This window comes from Melospiza georgiana, chromosome 23 (assembly GCF_028018845.1).
Source record: "Melospiza georgiana isolate bMelGeo1 chromosome 23, bMelGeo1.pri, whole genome shotgun sequence".
NCBI classification, from domain to species: domain Eukaryota; kingdom Metazoa; phylum Chordata; class Aves; order Passeriformes; family Passerellidae; genus Melospiza; species Melospiza georgiana.
This window is the reverse complement of record NC_080452.1, coordinates 7,171,008-7,186,343: the sequence shown is the minus strand read 5'-3', so window position 1 is coordinate 7,186,343 and position 15,336 is coordinate 7,171,008. Positions and strand designations below refer to the sequence as shown.

The 15,336-nt window shown below is 50.6% G+C and overlaps 2 protein-coding genes across 8 annotated transcripts in view; both read right to left on the bottom strand.

Annotated features, from left to right (window-relative positions):
- Positions 1-455: 455 nt before the first annotated feature.
- LOC131092833 (uncharacterized) lies at positions 456-3,434 on the bottom strand. Of its 5 annotated transcripts, XM_058039759.1 has the most exons (6): positions 2,992-3,434; positions 2,734-2,782; positions 2,648-2,683; positions 1,379-2,444; positions 1,222-1,254; positions 456-1,136 (listed from the first exon to the last, which is right to left on the bottom strand). In XM_058039759.1, the coding sequence occupies exons 1-4, from the start codon at positions 3,141-3,143 to the stop codon at positions 1,710-1,712; spliced, it is 972 nt and encodes a 323-aa protein (XP_057895742.1). In that variant the 5' UTR covers positions 3,144-3,434; the 3' UTR covers positions 456-1,136; positions 1,222-1,254; positions 1,379-1,709. The 5 variants fall into 5 exon arrangements, with proteins under 5 accessions (XP_057895742.1, XP_057895738.1, XP_057895737.1 ...); XM_058039755.1 differs by having other exon boundaries at positions 456-1,178; positions 1,222-2,444; XM_058039754.1 differs by having other exon boundaries at positions 1,222-2,444.
- Positions 3,435-4,278: 844 nt separating this feature from the next.
- Positions 4,279-15,336, bottom strand: part of SLC45A3 (solute carrier family 45 member 3) — a 39,504-nt gene continuing 28,446 nt past the window's right edge. For all 3 annotated transcript variants that reach the window (XM_058039780.1, XM_058039781.1, XM_058039782.1), the window contains 3 exons: positions 13,788-14,630; positions 8,933-9,198; positions 4,279-5,143 (listed from right to left, as the gene is read on the bottom strand). In XM_058039780.1, coding sequence (XP_057895763.1) covers positions 4,664-5,143; positions 8,933-9,198; positions 13,788-14,630 — 1,589 coding nt within the window. In that variant the 3' untranslated portion in view covers positions 4,279-4,663. The remainder of the gene's footprint in view (positions 5,144-8,932; positions 9,199-13,787; positions 14,631-15,336) is intronic.

The window sequence follows — 15,336 nt, the reverse complement described above, 5'->3', positions numbered from 1 at the left end:
TCTAAACCCCTCCCCTCATTCACTGGCCACACCCCCAACCACATCCATCATCCATTGGCCACGCCCCAACCACATCCATCATCCATTGGCCACGCCCCTAATTCCACCCCTCAATAATCGGCCGTGCCCCAACCCTGTCCGTCATTCTCTGACCACGCCCCCACACCGCCAATCATTTATTGGCCACGCCCATACATACACGTCATTCATTGACCACGCCCACACGCTGTCAGTCATTCATTAGCCACGCCCATGCGCGGTCAGTCATTCATTGGCCACTCCCATGCACGGTCAGTCATTCCTCGGCCACGCCCACGCGCTGTCAGTCATTCCTCGGCCACGCCCACGCACTGTCAGTCATTCCTCGGCCACGCCCACGCGCTGTCCGTCATTCCCTGGCCACGCCCACTCCTTCCCCGCGTGCTGGCGGCGCCCTCCTGTGGCCAGCTCACGCATTTTCCCTTTTTCCACACATTTTTATTTTCCCCCCTCTTTTTCCATAAAAATTTTATAATAAAAGCCATAAAAGCCTTCCTCTCGCGCCCGTATACAAAATATTCACTCTACCAAATAAATAAACCACGGACGTCTCACGGGCAGGATGTGACCTCAAAAAGGAAAACCAGCATCCATCCATCCATCCATCCCCCCAATCCTTCCCTACCTTAGGGAATTTACACAATTTATCCCTCCTCCACCTTCCAAATTCACCTGTGAGGAAGAGAAAAGCTCCTGCTCACAGCTCTGAGCAGCTCACACCCAAATCTGCGGCCAAACAGGAGCAAATCCTGGAGAAATTCTGTGGTCACACAGGGAATATCAGTAACAGAAGTAAGGGATGCTCTTACCCAGACCAAAACATCCATTGCTGGTGTAATATGTGATCCTGACACAGAAAGTTCCTTAGAAGAAGCCAAAAAAGCCAATTTTGTGAAGATTTCCTCGTCTTCCTGCTCCCTCACCCTGATCTCCCATTATCAGCCCTGGCTCTGCCCCTCTCTTTATCTCTGCTTTATCAACTGGGGGTTTGAAATGAGGCATTTGAGGCCTTTGCTACTAAACCCCTTCACCTGAAATGAAGAATTGGAGCCCCTTTCCACCAAACCACCTGAAATGAGGAATTTGAGCCCCTTCACCTGAAATGGAGAATTTGAGCCCTTTCCCCCAAACCCCTTCACCTCAAATGAGGAATTTGAGGCCTTTTCTATCAAACTTCATCACCTGAAATGAAGAATTTGAGCCCTTTCCCATCACCTGAAATGAAGAATTTGAGCCCTTTGTTACCAAACCACCCGAAATGGAGAATTTGAGCCCCTTCCCACCAAACCCCTTCACCTGAAATGAGGAATTTGAGGCCTTTTCTATCAAACTTCATCACCTGAAATGAAGAATTTGAGCCCTTTCTCACCACCTGAAATGAAGAATTTGAGCCCTTTCTCACCACCTGAAGCTCAGTGTGGAAGCACTTTAGGCACTTTAAATTATCAAAAGCATTTGAGCATCAGGGCAGCCTCTGTGCAGGGAAACTTCCTCACATTTACATGAGAAATATTCCAAATAAAGGGAATATAATAAATATTCCAAATAAAGGGAAAATATTCCAAACAAAGGGGTTTTCAGCCTTGGGGCAGGGGGGGAATTTATTCCAGGGCACCCCAGCTCAAAACAGGATTTTTGTCCCAAATCCTTCCTGCTGCAGCCTGCAGAGCTCAGGGTGGGAAGCCCAGACCCCCAAATGTTTCTGAAGTGGTGCAGGCAGAGCCAAATCTGTCCCCAGAACAGCTGCGAGCCAGCCCTGTGGGAAAGGGAGGCTGGCAGCCTTTAATTTGAGACAAAAAATTAAAAATAAAACCAGAAACGCTGACCCCTGACGGGAAAGGGACGATCCCAAAGCTTTGAGGGCGCGGCTCAGACAGCAGGGGAGGAACAGGCTGACAAAACTCGGCCAAAATAGCAACACTGCACCCTCCAGTGCCTCTGGCTGCCCACACACCTCCACAAAATGAAAAATAATCCCCAACAGCTCGTTTAGGGCAGGCAGGGCTGGAGTCTGTGTGCTCCCAGCAGCAATCCAGCCTTTCCTCCTGCCTTGGCATCGTTCCTGATGTGGGCCAGCTCCTCCTGGAAGCTGCCAGCAGCAGATGGGACAAATGTGGGGACAGGGAATGGCTCTGAGCAGGGGGACTCGGGGTCTGCTGACAGAGGGGAGGGACTTGGGGAGGGGAGCCAGAACAGCCTGGGCAGCCCTGGGGAGATGGGAGAGGAAAAAACCTCAGGAGAAAAACCTGGGCATCCCTGGGGAGATGGGAGAGGAGAAGAACCTCAGGAGAAAAACCTGGGCATCCTTGGGGAGATGGGACAGGAAAGAACCTCAGGAGAAAAACCTGGGCATCCCTGGGGAGATGGGACAGGAAAAGAACGTGGAGATGGGTCAGGAGAACAACCTGGACAGGCCTGGAGAGACGGGAACCAGAACAAGCTGGACAGCCTCAGGAGAACAGCCTGGGCATTCCTGGAAGGATGAGAGCCAGAACAAGCTGGACATCCCTGGAGAGATGGGTCAGGAAAAGAACCTGGAGATGGGTCGGGAGAACAACCTGGACAGGCCTGGAGAGATGAGTCAGGAAAACAGCCTCAGGAAAACAACCTGGACATCCCTGGAGGGATGGGACAGGAAAAGAACCTCAGGAGAACAAGCTGGGCATCCCTGGAAAGATGGGACAGGAGAAGAACCTCAGGAGAACAAGCTGGGCATCCTTGGGGAGATGGGACAGGAAAGAACCTGGAGATGGGTAAGGAGAAAAAGCTCGACAGCCCTGGAGGGATGGGACAGGAAAAAACCTCAGGAGAAAAACCTGGGCATCCTTGAGGAGATGGGACAGGAAAAGAATCTCAGGAGAAAAACCTGGGCATCCCTGGAGAGATGGGACAGGAGAAGAACCTCAGGAGAACAAGCTGGGGAGCCCTGGAGGGATGGGACAGGAAAAGAACCTCAGGAACACAACCTGGGCATCCTTGGGGAGATGGGACAGGAAAGAACCTGGAGATGGGTCAGGAACACAACCTGGGCATCCCTGAAGGGATGGGACAGGAAAACAGCCTGGACATCCCTGGAGGGATGGGAGCCAGAAGAGCCTGGACATCCCTGGAGGGCCCTTTGGGCCCTGGTCAGGGCGGCAGAGGAGCTTTGCCCCACTCTGACCGAGCTTTGCTCTGCCCCTGTGAGATCAGGGACTCCTGACTGGCAATAAAAGACATTTCATAAAGCCCAAGGAGGCACGGGCAGTGAGCAGCTCCAGGTGTGAGTTTAACTCATCAGGAGAGCTCCCCCAGGAGAGCTCCTCGTGCTCTGCCTCACTGGCCCAGGGCTGGGGACCCCTCTGGGGGCTGGGGACCCCTCTGGGGCTGGGGACCCCTCTGGGGGCTGGGAACCCCTCTGGGGGCTGGGAACCCCTCTGGGGCCTGGGGACCCCTCTGGGGCTGATTCCCCTGGAGTGTGGCAGCTCCTTTTAGGGGCCACACGTGGAAGAGGCACAAGAGCCTGGATCCATGAGGGGAGAGAGCAAACGCAGGCACTGAGGTGAGGAGAGACTGAGAAGTGTGTGAGGAAAGGTAAAAACAATCATTAAAAAAACCAAAAAATAAAAAGTTCTCTCTGTCTGACGCAAGCCGGTACATAGGTAAAGGTTAAGTCACCTTTTGGAACTGGTCCTAATGGGATGATCCTTGTTTTTCCCAGGAACAAGGCACGGGGACTTTTCTCCTGGATGGAGGTGGGAGGGCAGGAATGTGGGGGTGCACCTGGGCACCCCCTCTGGCAAACCTCAGCCTCCACACTGCTTTTGTCCCCCAGGAAATCTCCCCCAGTGCCCCACTGCTCAAAAAATGGGGTAAAACTACAAAAAAGGAGGAGAGGGGAAAGGAAAAGGAAGGGAAGGGAAGGGAAGGAGGGAAGGGAAGGGAAGGGAAGGGAAGGGAAGGGAAGGGAAGGGAAGGGAAGGGGAAGGGAAGGGAAGGGAAGGGAAGGGAAGGGAAGGGAAGGGAAGGGAAGGGAAGGGAAGGGAAGGGAAGGGAAGGGAAGGGAAGGAAGGGAAGGGAAGGGAAGGGAAGGGAAGGGAAGGAAAAGGAAAGGAAAGGAAAGGAAAGGAAAGGAAAGGAAAGGAAAGGAAAGGAAAGGAAAGGAAAGGAAAGGAAAGGAAAGGAAAGGAAAGGAAAGGAAAGGAAAGGAAAGGAAAGGAAAGGAAAGGAAAGGAAAGGAAAGGAAAGGAAAAGGAAAAGGAAAGGAAAAGAAAAGAAAGAGAAAGAAAAGAGAAAGAAAACGAAAAGCCAGTGGTTGATCCCTTCCCAGTGCTGCTCCTGCTCAGGAACACGACCCGTTATCACCAGAGGGAAACCCCAATTCCCTTTCCCCCCTGCAGGACCCTTTGGTGCTGCTGTGCCGTGCCTCCCTCTGCTGAAGGCACCTCTGGAAAGCCCTTCAGGCCCTGAGCACAACGGCCCAGAGCCTCTTATTTACACCTGAGATTAACCCCAGAGCTGGCAGCGCCAGCCGGGGACAGCCAGTGCCACACGAGTGGCCCTGTGGGCACACCCAGTGTCCTGTCACCCTGTGACACACACACAGACACACACACACACACACACACACACAGAGCTGTTTGTGTCACACAGAGTGCCTGGCCATGTCACCCTTGTCAAAGACAACTTTGGTAGCGAAGTAGATGGCGACCAGGCCGAGGGCGGCGGCCGACACCATGTAGGCCGTGACAGACTGGGTGAGCTGCACGATGGAGCCCATGAAGAGCGAGGGCACCACCTGGGACAGCAGGAAGGCGCTGTCCAGGATGGCCAGGTCCAGGCAGATCCCCCGGCCGGGAGCCCCCGGCTCCGGCTCGCCCACCATGATCCGCAGGGAGACGTCGCAGGAGGAGCTGACGCACAGCGCAGAGCTGGGCCCGGCCTGAGGGGAGGCTGGCGAGGAGGAGGAGGAGGAGGAGGGGGAGGAAGAGGAGAAGAGGATCCCAGCATGGCCGTTCTGGTAGGACAGCTTCTGGCTGGGGAGCAGCCCCTTGGAGAAGGAGGGTTTCTTGTCCAGCAGAGCGGAGTCTTCCTCCTCTTTCCTCTTGTATTTATGGAGAAAAACCTGTGGGGAACAGGGAGCGAGTGAGGAGGGAGCTGGGAGTGTGGGAGGTGAACGAGGAAGGATTTGGGACTTTGGGGGGTGAATTATGAAGGATTTGGGACTCAGAGGTCAGTGGGGAAGGAGTTGGACTCTGGGAGGTGAGTGAGGAAGGACTTGGGACTCAGAGGTGAGTGAGGAAGAGCTGAGTGTCTGGGAGGTGAATAAGGAAGGAGTTTGGACTCTAGGATGTGAGTGAGGAAGAATTTGGGACTCAGGAGTCAGTGAGGAAGGAGTTGGACTCTGGGAGGTGAGTGAGGAAGAGCTGGGACTCAAAGCTGAGTGAAGAAGGAATTTGGACTCAAAGCTGAGTGAGGAAGGAGCTGGGCGTCTGGAAGATGCGTGAAAAGGGAGTTGAGACTTGGGACTCTGAGAGGTCAGTGAGGAAGGATTTGGGACTCAGGGATGAGTGAGGAAGAGGCTGGGACTCTGAGAGATAAGTGGGGAAGGATTTGGGACTCTGAGGTCAGTTAGGAAGGAGTTTGGACTCTCGGAGGTGACTAAGGAGGGAGCTGGGACTCTGGAAAGTGATGAGGAAGGATTTGGGACTCAGATATCAGTGAGGAAGGAGCTGAGAGTCTGGGAGGTGAGTGAGGAAGGAGCTTAAGTCTTAGAGATGAGTGAGGAAGCAGTTTGGACTCTGGGAGGTCAGTGAGGAAGAGCTGGGACTCTGGAAACTGATGAAGAAGAAGCTGGAAGTGTGAGGTCAGTGAGGAAGGGCTGGACTCTCAGAGGTGAGTGAGGAAGGAGTTGGAGTCTGAGAGATGAGTGAGGAAGGAGCTGGGAGTGTGGAAGGTGAGTGAGGAAGGATTTGGGACTCAGAGGTGAGTGAGGAAGGAATTGGGAGACTGAGAAGTCAGTGAAGAAGGAGCTGGGACTCTGGGAAGTGATGAGGACGGACCCGGGACTCTGAGAGGTCAGTGAGGAAGGAGTTGAGGTCAGTGAAGAAGGAGTTGGGACTCAGAGGTGACTGAGGAAGGAGTTTGGACTCTGAGAGGCGAGTGAGGGAGGATTTGGGACTCAGAGGTGAGTGAGGGAGGAGTTGAGACTGTGGGGTGTGAGTGAGGAAGAGCTGGACTCTCAGAGGTGAGTGAGGGAGGATTTGGGACTCAAGAGGTGAGTGAGGGAGGATTTGGAACTCAGAGGCGAGTGAGGAAGGAGTTGAGACTGTGGGATGTGAGTGAGGAAGAGCTGGACTCTCAGAGGTGAGTGAGGAAGAGCTGGACTCTCAGAGGTGAGCGAGGAAGGATCTGGCACTCCAAGGGGGCCCTGTTTTTGTGCAGGGCAGCAAACCCAGAGCTGTGTGTGTGCTCAGGGCAGTGCCAGCCTGAGCCTGGCCCACGTGAGAAGGGCTCTGAGTGCCCCAGGCTGGCTCTGCCCCCCTGGCACAGCACCCAGAGCAGCCCTGACTCGCAGGCCTGCCTGTGCTCAGCCCCTGGGGCTCAGCAGCCAGCCTGGGGACACTCTGTGCTTTTGTCACCTCCTCACTGGCTGCCACAGGATGGTTTGGGGGTTTGTACTGAGATCAGCTGGGGCAGGGCAGGAGTGAAGGGCCAGGCTGTCACAGACATCTTTTATAAAAAATCCTTTTCTTTAGGATTTTTCCTCCTGAGAAGTTGAGAGGCCTCAGGAACAAAAGGCAAACAATGGTTATCTGCTGCTGTGGAATGCAACAGGTGCATCTGGGATTGGTCTCATGGGGTTGTTTCTAATTAATGGCCAATCACAGTCAGCTGGCTGGGACAGAGATCCAAGCCACAAACCTTTAGTATAATTCTTTCTATTCTTAGCCAGCCTTCTGATGAAACCTTGCTTCTATTCTTTTAGTATAGTTTTAATGTAATATATATCATAAAATAATAAATCAGCCTTGTGAAACATGGAGTCAGATCCTCATCTCTTCCCTCATCCTGGGACCCCTGTGAGCACGCTCACACCAGGCCCTGCTGGGGGATATCAGACACCCAGGGCAGTGCAAACAGGAATAAAACAGGAAAAAAACAGGAAAAAACCAGGAAAAAACCAGGAATAAAACAGGAATGTTTGGGGTTTGTGGGGTGGGTGACTGGGAACCCAGACCCAGAGTCCATCACGAGCAGCCCATTCTCATCTGGGATGGTTCAAAGTGCCACCAGCTGGGACCCAGCAGCCCTGGGAACTCAGGGAAGGGCTCTTTTCTCAGCTCTGCCCCAAACCTCAACCAAGCTGCTCCATCTGCCTGCCCAGACCCTCCTCAACTCCAGCCAGGAAAAAAAAAAAAGGGGGCAGAGAGAACCAAAATCTTTTCGTTCTCACCCTTTTTCTGCTCGCCCTGCTCAAGCTGTGAGGTCTCTGAGTGTTCCCACAGAGAATCTGTTCACACCAAGGGCAGCAGGGAGCAGAGCCAGCTGTGCCCTGCCTGCCTTGGGCAATGTGGCCTTCCCCTCCCAGCCCGTGCAGTTTGGGTTTCATGCCATTGATAAAAACATCCCAGCCAGGCTGCAGCTCCTGCCAAGCTGAGCATTCCCACCCTGGTGCCAGCTGGGACGGGTTTGCTCAATGGCAACATCTGGATGCCTGTGGTAACAACTCCCACTCCTCCTTCCACAGCACAGCCAACCACTGCCCCCGGGATGAAAGAGCTGCTCTCAAACCACAAATTAATTCTGCATTTGCAGCACAAGAGGAACTCCCATTAATCCAGCGTGCAGCTCAGGAACCTCCTAGGACTTCTCCACAAGGATAACATCTGTGGGACAGGGCTGTGTGTCACAAGTTTCACAAGGTTTCTCTTCCTTGGAGCTTAGGGAAGAGCTTGGGTTTCCATTTTCCTGATCCTGGTGTTATGGATGGAAACTGGAAAGCTGTGAGAGCTGAAAATCTTTGGGTTTTGTAGTCCCTCAGGCTGGAGCCTCTAGGACTTCTCCACAAGGAGACACAGTTGTGTGTCACAAGTCTCACAAGGTTTCTTTTCCTTGGAGCTGAGGGAAGAGCCTGGGTTTCCATTTTACTCATCCTGGTGCTGTGGATGAGAACTAAAAAACTGAGGGCTGAAAATGTCTGGGTTTTGTAGCCCCTCAGGCTGGAACCTCTAGGACTTCTCCACAAGGAGACACAGTTGTGTGTCACAAGTCTCACAAGGTTTCTTTTTCTTGGAGCTGAGGGAATAGGAAGAGCTTGGGTTTCCATTTTTGGTTTTCCATTATCAGCACCATACTGATCCTGGTGCTGTGGATGAAAACTAAAAAGCTGTGAGGGCTGAAAATGTCTGAGTTTTGTAGCCCCTCAGGCTGGAACCTCCTAGGACTTCTCCACAAGGATAACATCTGTGGGACAGGCCTGTGTGTCACAAGTTTCACAAGGTTTCTTTTGCTTAGAGCTTAGGGAAGAGCCTGGGTTTCCATTTTACTCATCCTGGTGCTGTGGATGAAAACTGGAAAGCTGTGAGAGCTGAAAATCCTTGGGTTTTGTAGCCCCTCAGGCTGGAACCTCTAGGACTTCTCCACAAGGAGACACAGTTGTGTGTCACAAGTCTCACAAGGTTTCTCTTCCATGGAGCTGAGGGAAGAGCCTGGGTTTTCATTTTACTGATCCTGGTGTTATGGATGGAAACTGGAAAGCTGTGAGGGCTGAAAGTCTTTGCGTTTTGTAGCCCCTCAGGCTGGCAGAGCTGCAGAATCTACACAGGGATAACTAAACCAGACCAATTCCCCTAAAACACAAGAAAAAAACCTGAAAACCTGCAGGGCCAGGCTGCCCCGGAGCAATCCCCACCTGTTTGTCGTGGTGGTAGAGGGATGCCAGCGTGTAGGGCAGGATCTGGAGGGCAGAGAAGGTGAAGCCGGTCAGGGCAGCGGAGATGGTGACCACGGTGACACTGTGGGACAGGCACATGACACAGGCTGCCCCGGGGAAGAACACCACGCTGGCCAGGTACACGGCGCGCGTGCCGAAGCGCTTCACCAGCCTGTCCATGATTGTCGAGAAGAAGATGGAGGTGATGCACTGCAGGAAGAGCCCCAGGCTGCCCATCCGCACACCTGAGGGGAGAGGGGACAGAAACTGCCCTGGCTGCCCCCGATTCACACAGCCAGGGATGCTGCCCTCGGCCCCAAACCCCAAAAACATCCTTCTCTCAATCCCAAACCCCAATAAACATCCTTCTCTTGGTCCTAAACCCCAAAAACATCCTTCCCTCTGTCCCAAACCCCCAAAAACATCCTTCTCTCTGTCCCAAAGCCCAAAAACATCCTTCCCTCTATCCCAGACCCCAAAACCATCCTTCCCTCTGTCCCAACCCCAAAACATCCTTCTCTCTGTCCCAAACCCCCAAAAACATCATTCCCTCTATCCCAGACCCCAAAACATCATTCCCTCTGTCCCAGACCCCAAAAACATCCTTCCCTCTGTCCCAAACCCCCAAAACATCCTTCTCTTGGCCCCAAAAAAATCCTTCTCTTGATCCCAAATCCCAAAATATTCTATCAGTCCTTAACCCCAAAAACATCCCTCCCTCTCTGTCAGTCCCAAACCCCAGAAACATCGTTCCCTTGGTCCCAAACCTCAAAACATCCTTCATTCTCCAGCAGTCCTTAACCCCCGAAACATCCTTCCCTTGGTCCCAAACTCCAAAAACTTCTTTTCCCCTCCATCAGTCCCAAACCCCAAAACCATCCTTCCCTGTGAGTCTCAAACTCCAGAAACATCCTTCCTTCAGTCCCAAACCTCAAAACATTTTTTCTTCTGCATCAGTCCTTAACCCCAAAAACATCCCTCCCTCCCTGTCAGTCCCAAACCTCAAAACATCCCTCCCTCTGTCAGATCTTACCCCGAAAACATCCCTCCCTCTCTGTCAGTCCCAAACACAAAAACATGCTTCCCTGTCAGTCCCAAACTCCAAAAGCATCATTCCCTCTGTCCCAAACCCCAAAAACATCCTTCCCTGTCAGTCCCAAACTCCAAAAGCATCATTCCCTCTGTCCCAAACCCCAAAAACATCCTTCCCTGTCAGTCCCAAACTCCAAAAGCATCATTCCCTCTGTCCCAAACCCCCAAAAAACATCCTTCCCTCTGCCTCAGCCCCAAACTCCCAAGGCCCAGAGAGCCCAGGCAGGCTGGGCTGGCTCAGGGGGCAGAGCAGCATCACCCAGAAAATTCCAGAATTGCAGCACAGCAGCATCACCCAGAAAATTCCAGGACTGCAGCAGCCACCCCCAGAGCCCCCTCCCTCCCTCCTGAGCACCCCTGGTGTGAAAAATGCATGTACTTTATGATTGGCTTTTCGCAAATATCCAAATGAATGTTGTATGTGTTGTGTTAGAAAGTGATGCTGTGTTAATTCTCTTAAGTAGTGTGGTAAATATAGTTTTAGGTTATAAAAATTGTTAAAATAAAAACGGTGCTATGTAGGATACTTTTTTAAAGAAAGGACTGGCACTGAGATAGCAGCCACAGGACACCTGAATCTTTCAGAGAAAGACAATTTACTGCTCCATTATCAGGAGAAATGAACTTCTTCCCGCCTCAAGGTGCCGTCAGGATTCAGAGGAAGAAGCTGACACTGCCCAGACAGAATCCTGTGTTTGAATGGAATTTATGCATCATGGATGAGGTGTATGAATATGCCACAGGCTGTTGCTTTTAAGGGTTAATCCTCTGTTAACATGGGGCCTTTTTGGGGCTCGTGCTGCCCTGAAAACGTCCCCAGACTGTCCATATCTCTCTGTCTCTATTGTCTCGTATTGTCCTAATCCAAATTGTCCAAATTATTATTACTCTAATTGTGTTACTATTTTTATAACCACTTTATCACTACTAAAATTTTTAAATTTTAAAATTTTAAAACAAGCGATTGGCGTTTTTCACACCTGGGATCCCCAAATGCCACCCCTGCCTTTGGCACCCCCTGTCTGCCCGCTCTGCCCCCAGGTGCTGCCACCTCCGCCTGACCCAGGATCCGCTGTTATCTGATGCCAGAGGCAGCAGCGGAACAAAGGAAAGGAGGAACCGTGCCAAGGTAAAGTACAGAGCGTGCCCCAAACTGCTGCATCCGGGGGCGATCCCGGACCTTAACCCTCGGCAAAGATCGCTCAGATTTCAGGGAATTAAAGCCATTAACCCTTTGGAGCAGGGAGCGTTACCCAGCACGTGTTCCTATGACAGGCAGCACAACGGAGGGCCGACCTGCTGGCACCTGAGCAGCGCGAGTGTTAAATAATAATTAAGCTGGAAGTTAAACAGACACCCAGCACAAAGGGGCACTGTGCTGCAGGGCCCTCCGGCGCACAACTGCGGGAAGGCGCCTCCAAAAGGAAATATTTGGATTAAGGAGACCAAAAGGGTGGTTAGGAAGGGATTGAAGGCTGTGGCAGGAAAATGGGACAGCAGGTGACACCTGTGGGCAGGTGAGGGTCCCAGCCTGGGATGTGGCAGCTGCAGGATTGTGAGCAGCTCCAAGGCACTGAGAGCTGGGAAAGGGCTCCCAAAAGCAGCTGGAGGTGGGAAACTCCCAGCAGAGCGGAGGGAAGGAGCAGCAAATCCACCCCAGCGCTACAGAGCACCCCTGAATTTATTAAAGACATTAAAGAATTAAAACACCCTGCTCGCCAAGGGTGGGAGCACCCTCACCCCTCGCTGGGAAGGGAGGGGAGAGCTGCAGCCATGATATTTTCTGAAAAATCCCTTTTGCTAGGATTGTTCCCCTGAGAAGCTGGGAGGCCTCAGGAACGAAATGGGAACAAGAATTAACTGCTGCTGTGGGATGCAACAGGTGCATCTGGGATTGGTTGTTTCTAATTAATGGCCAATCACAGTCAGCTGTCTCAGACTCTTTAGTCAGTCACAAGATTTTATTATCATTCCATTCCTTTCCTTTCAATCCTTCTGATGAAATCCTTTCTTCTATTCTTTTAGTATATATATATATATATATATATACTAAAAATATATATACTTTTATTAATTTAAATAAATATTTATATATTTAAATACATCTATTAAATCTATATATAAATATATAGATTTATATGTATATAAATATAGATACATATTATATATTTATATATATAAATATAGATAAATATTATATCTATAATATCTATAGATATTATAGATATACTTATATATTTATATATGAATATATATAAATATATAAAATATATACATATATAGATATATAATATATATTTATATGTATAGATATAAATATAGATACATATTATAGATACATAGATATACTTATATTTATATATGTATATATATAAATATATAAAAATATATACATATATAGATATATAATATATATTTATACTAATTTAAATATATATTAATATATATTAATATATATTAAAAAGATATAAAAATATATTTTTAAAAATATAAATATGTATATTTTAGTGTATATATATAATATATATACTAAAAATATATATTACATATTCTTTAGTTTTAATAGATCATTTTCTTTTCATATATATATATATATATATATATATAATAAAATAATGAATCAGCCTTCTGAAACATGGAGTTAAGTTTCTCAGCACAGAGGGCAGTGCCAGGAGCTCCCCAGCAGAGCCTGCAGACAGAGCCAGCTCCATCCTGCCAGCCCCAGGCCAGGGCTGCCCTGCCAGATCCGCACTGGAAGAACCAGGAGGTGTTTCCCAACCTCGTGCCACGCTCTGGGAGCCATGGGAAAATGTTCTTTCCTGACCTACCTGCAGCTTTTTGTTTCTTTTTTGTTTTTCTTTTTAATTACCACCAGAGCTGAGCCCATCCCCAGCTCCCAGGAAACGTTTTTACCCCAGGCAATGTGGCAGCAGCTCTCTGGCCACAGAGAGAGGCACAACTTTGCCAAGCATTGTCCTGGGGAGGGCTGTGAGACCAGGAAAATAACAAGAAACAATTCTTATCTTCTCTTGCTGCACCTGTTATTGTGAACAGGTAAAATGTGCTATGGAGATTTGTTTATCAAAGGGTGGTTTCTGAATTAGCCAATGGTGATGGGGTTTGGATTGGAGGATAAATTATATCCTGCTGTGTCTATAAAAACAATGGGTTTCTTAATAAGAATAGAATAATATATATACATCATATATGTATCATAAAATAATAAATCAGCTTTCTGAAACATGGAGTCAGATCCTCGTCTCTTCCCTCATCCAAGAACCCCTGTGAGCACCACCACAGGCCAGGGTTCTTCTTTTTGGAAACTTGCTTTTTGGGGAGAACCCCAAATATTACATGAAAACTACACTAAAAGAATAGAAGAAAGGTTCTCATCAGAAGGCTGGCTAAGAATAGAATAGGAAGGAATGATAACAAAGGTTTGTGGCTCAGCTCTCTGTCCCAGCCAGCTGACTGTGATTGGCCATTAATTAGAAACAACCCCATGATCCAATCCCAGATGCACCTGTTGCATCCCACAGCAGCAGATAACCATTGTTTGCATTTTGTTCCTGAGGCCTCTCAGTTTCTCAGGAGGAAAAATCCCAAGGAAAGCATTTTTCATAAAATGTGTCTGCAACATTGGTTTAGTTTGCTGCATTATTTTATCTTCCCTAGTAAAGAACCTCTTTCTCCAGAGAAAGTCTGGTCTCGTTCAGGTCCGTGACACCCCCACACTCCTCACCTTCATCGTAGTGCCGCCTGGCCTCCGTGCCCGGCTTGGCCCTGGGCACGCCGTGGTACAGCCCCTCGCCCACAAAATCCGTGTAGAACAGCATGAAGGTCATCAGGGCCATCCAGCTGCACAGCTCGGCCACGAAGAGCCGCCGGATGACCCTGGGGATGCGGCAGTAGAGGCCGTGCAGCCGCGGCAGCAGCAGGCACAGCTTCCTCCCGGCCTGCAGCACCCGCCTGCCCTGCAGCAGGCACGGCCCCCGCGCCGCCCGCCAGCAGCAGCAGCACCACAGGGACGCCTTTGGTGCCTTTGGTGGCTTCGGGGACACGTCCTTGAGTGCTGGCGTGTCTAGGAGATCCCCCTGCGCGGCCTCCTCTGTCACAAACAGCGTGGCCAGCACACAGGCGAGGAAGATGAGGGCCAGCAGGGCGAAGAGGCAGCTCTGCTGGCTGCCCAGGTAGGGCGCCAGGAAGGCCCAGTCGATGGCGGGCAGCAGGTAGCCGATACAGCCCCCCAGGCTGACCATGAAGGCGTACATGGAGAAGGCCTGGCGGCAGTTGTCCGGCTCCTGGAAGAGGTCCGAGAGCAGGGCCTCCAGAGGGGTGAAGCACACCTGGCCACAGAAATCCAGCAGGCCGATGCCCACGATGAGGAAGGCGATCTCCAGGGGCCGCGGGTTGAGGGCGCACAGGCCGGCCAGGCTGCTGGCATGGGGGATGACAAAAAGGCTGAGCAGCACGCCCAGGCACAGCGCCCAGATGAAAGGCCTCCTGCGGCCGTAGCTGCTGCGCCAGTGGTCGCTGGCCGAGCCGATGAGAGGCACGAAAACCAGCCCGAGCACGGGGCCTATCCCTGGGAGAGAGACACGGGGTGTTACAGGGACACGGCTGCTCTGTGGGCACTCCTAAAAGGGGTGTTTGCTCAGTTTGGGAGGTTGGGTCACAGCCCCTCTGCCCGCCATCACTCACCCCCACGGTCACCCTCCCCACCCTTGCAGTTGGTCACAGCCCCTCTCTCCCTGCCCTCACTCATCCCCACCCTCCAGACTGCAAGGTTCAACAAAAAAAAACCAGAAACATCCTTCCCTGTAGCCATGATATTTTCTGAAAAATCTTTTCCTTGGGATTTTTCCTCCCAAGAAGCTGAGAGGCCTCAGGAACAAAATGCAAACAATGGTTATCTGCTGCTGTGGAATGCAACAGGTGCATCTGGGATTGGTCATTAATTAGAAACAACTGCATTGGCCATTAATTAGAAACAACTGCATGAGATCAAGCACAGATCTGTGATTGGCCATTAATTAGACACAACTGCATGATGCCAATTACAGATCTACCTGTTGCACTTCACAGCAGCAGATAATTATTGTTTACATTTTGTTCCTGAGGCCTCTCAGCTTGTCAGGAGGAAAAATCCTAAGGAAAGGATTTTTTGATATTTTCTGAAAAAATCTAAGGAAAGGATTTTTCAGAAAATATCATGGCTACACTTCCCTCTGTCCCAAACCTCAAAACATCCTTTCCTCGCCACCAGCCCTTAACCCCCAAACCATCAGAGA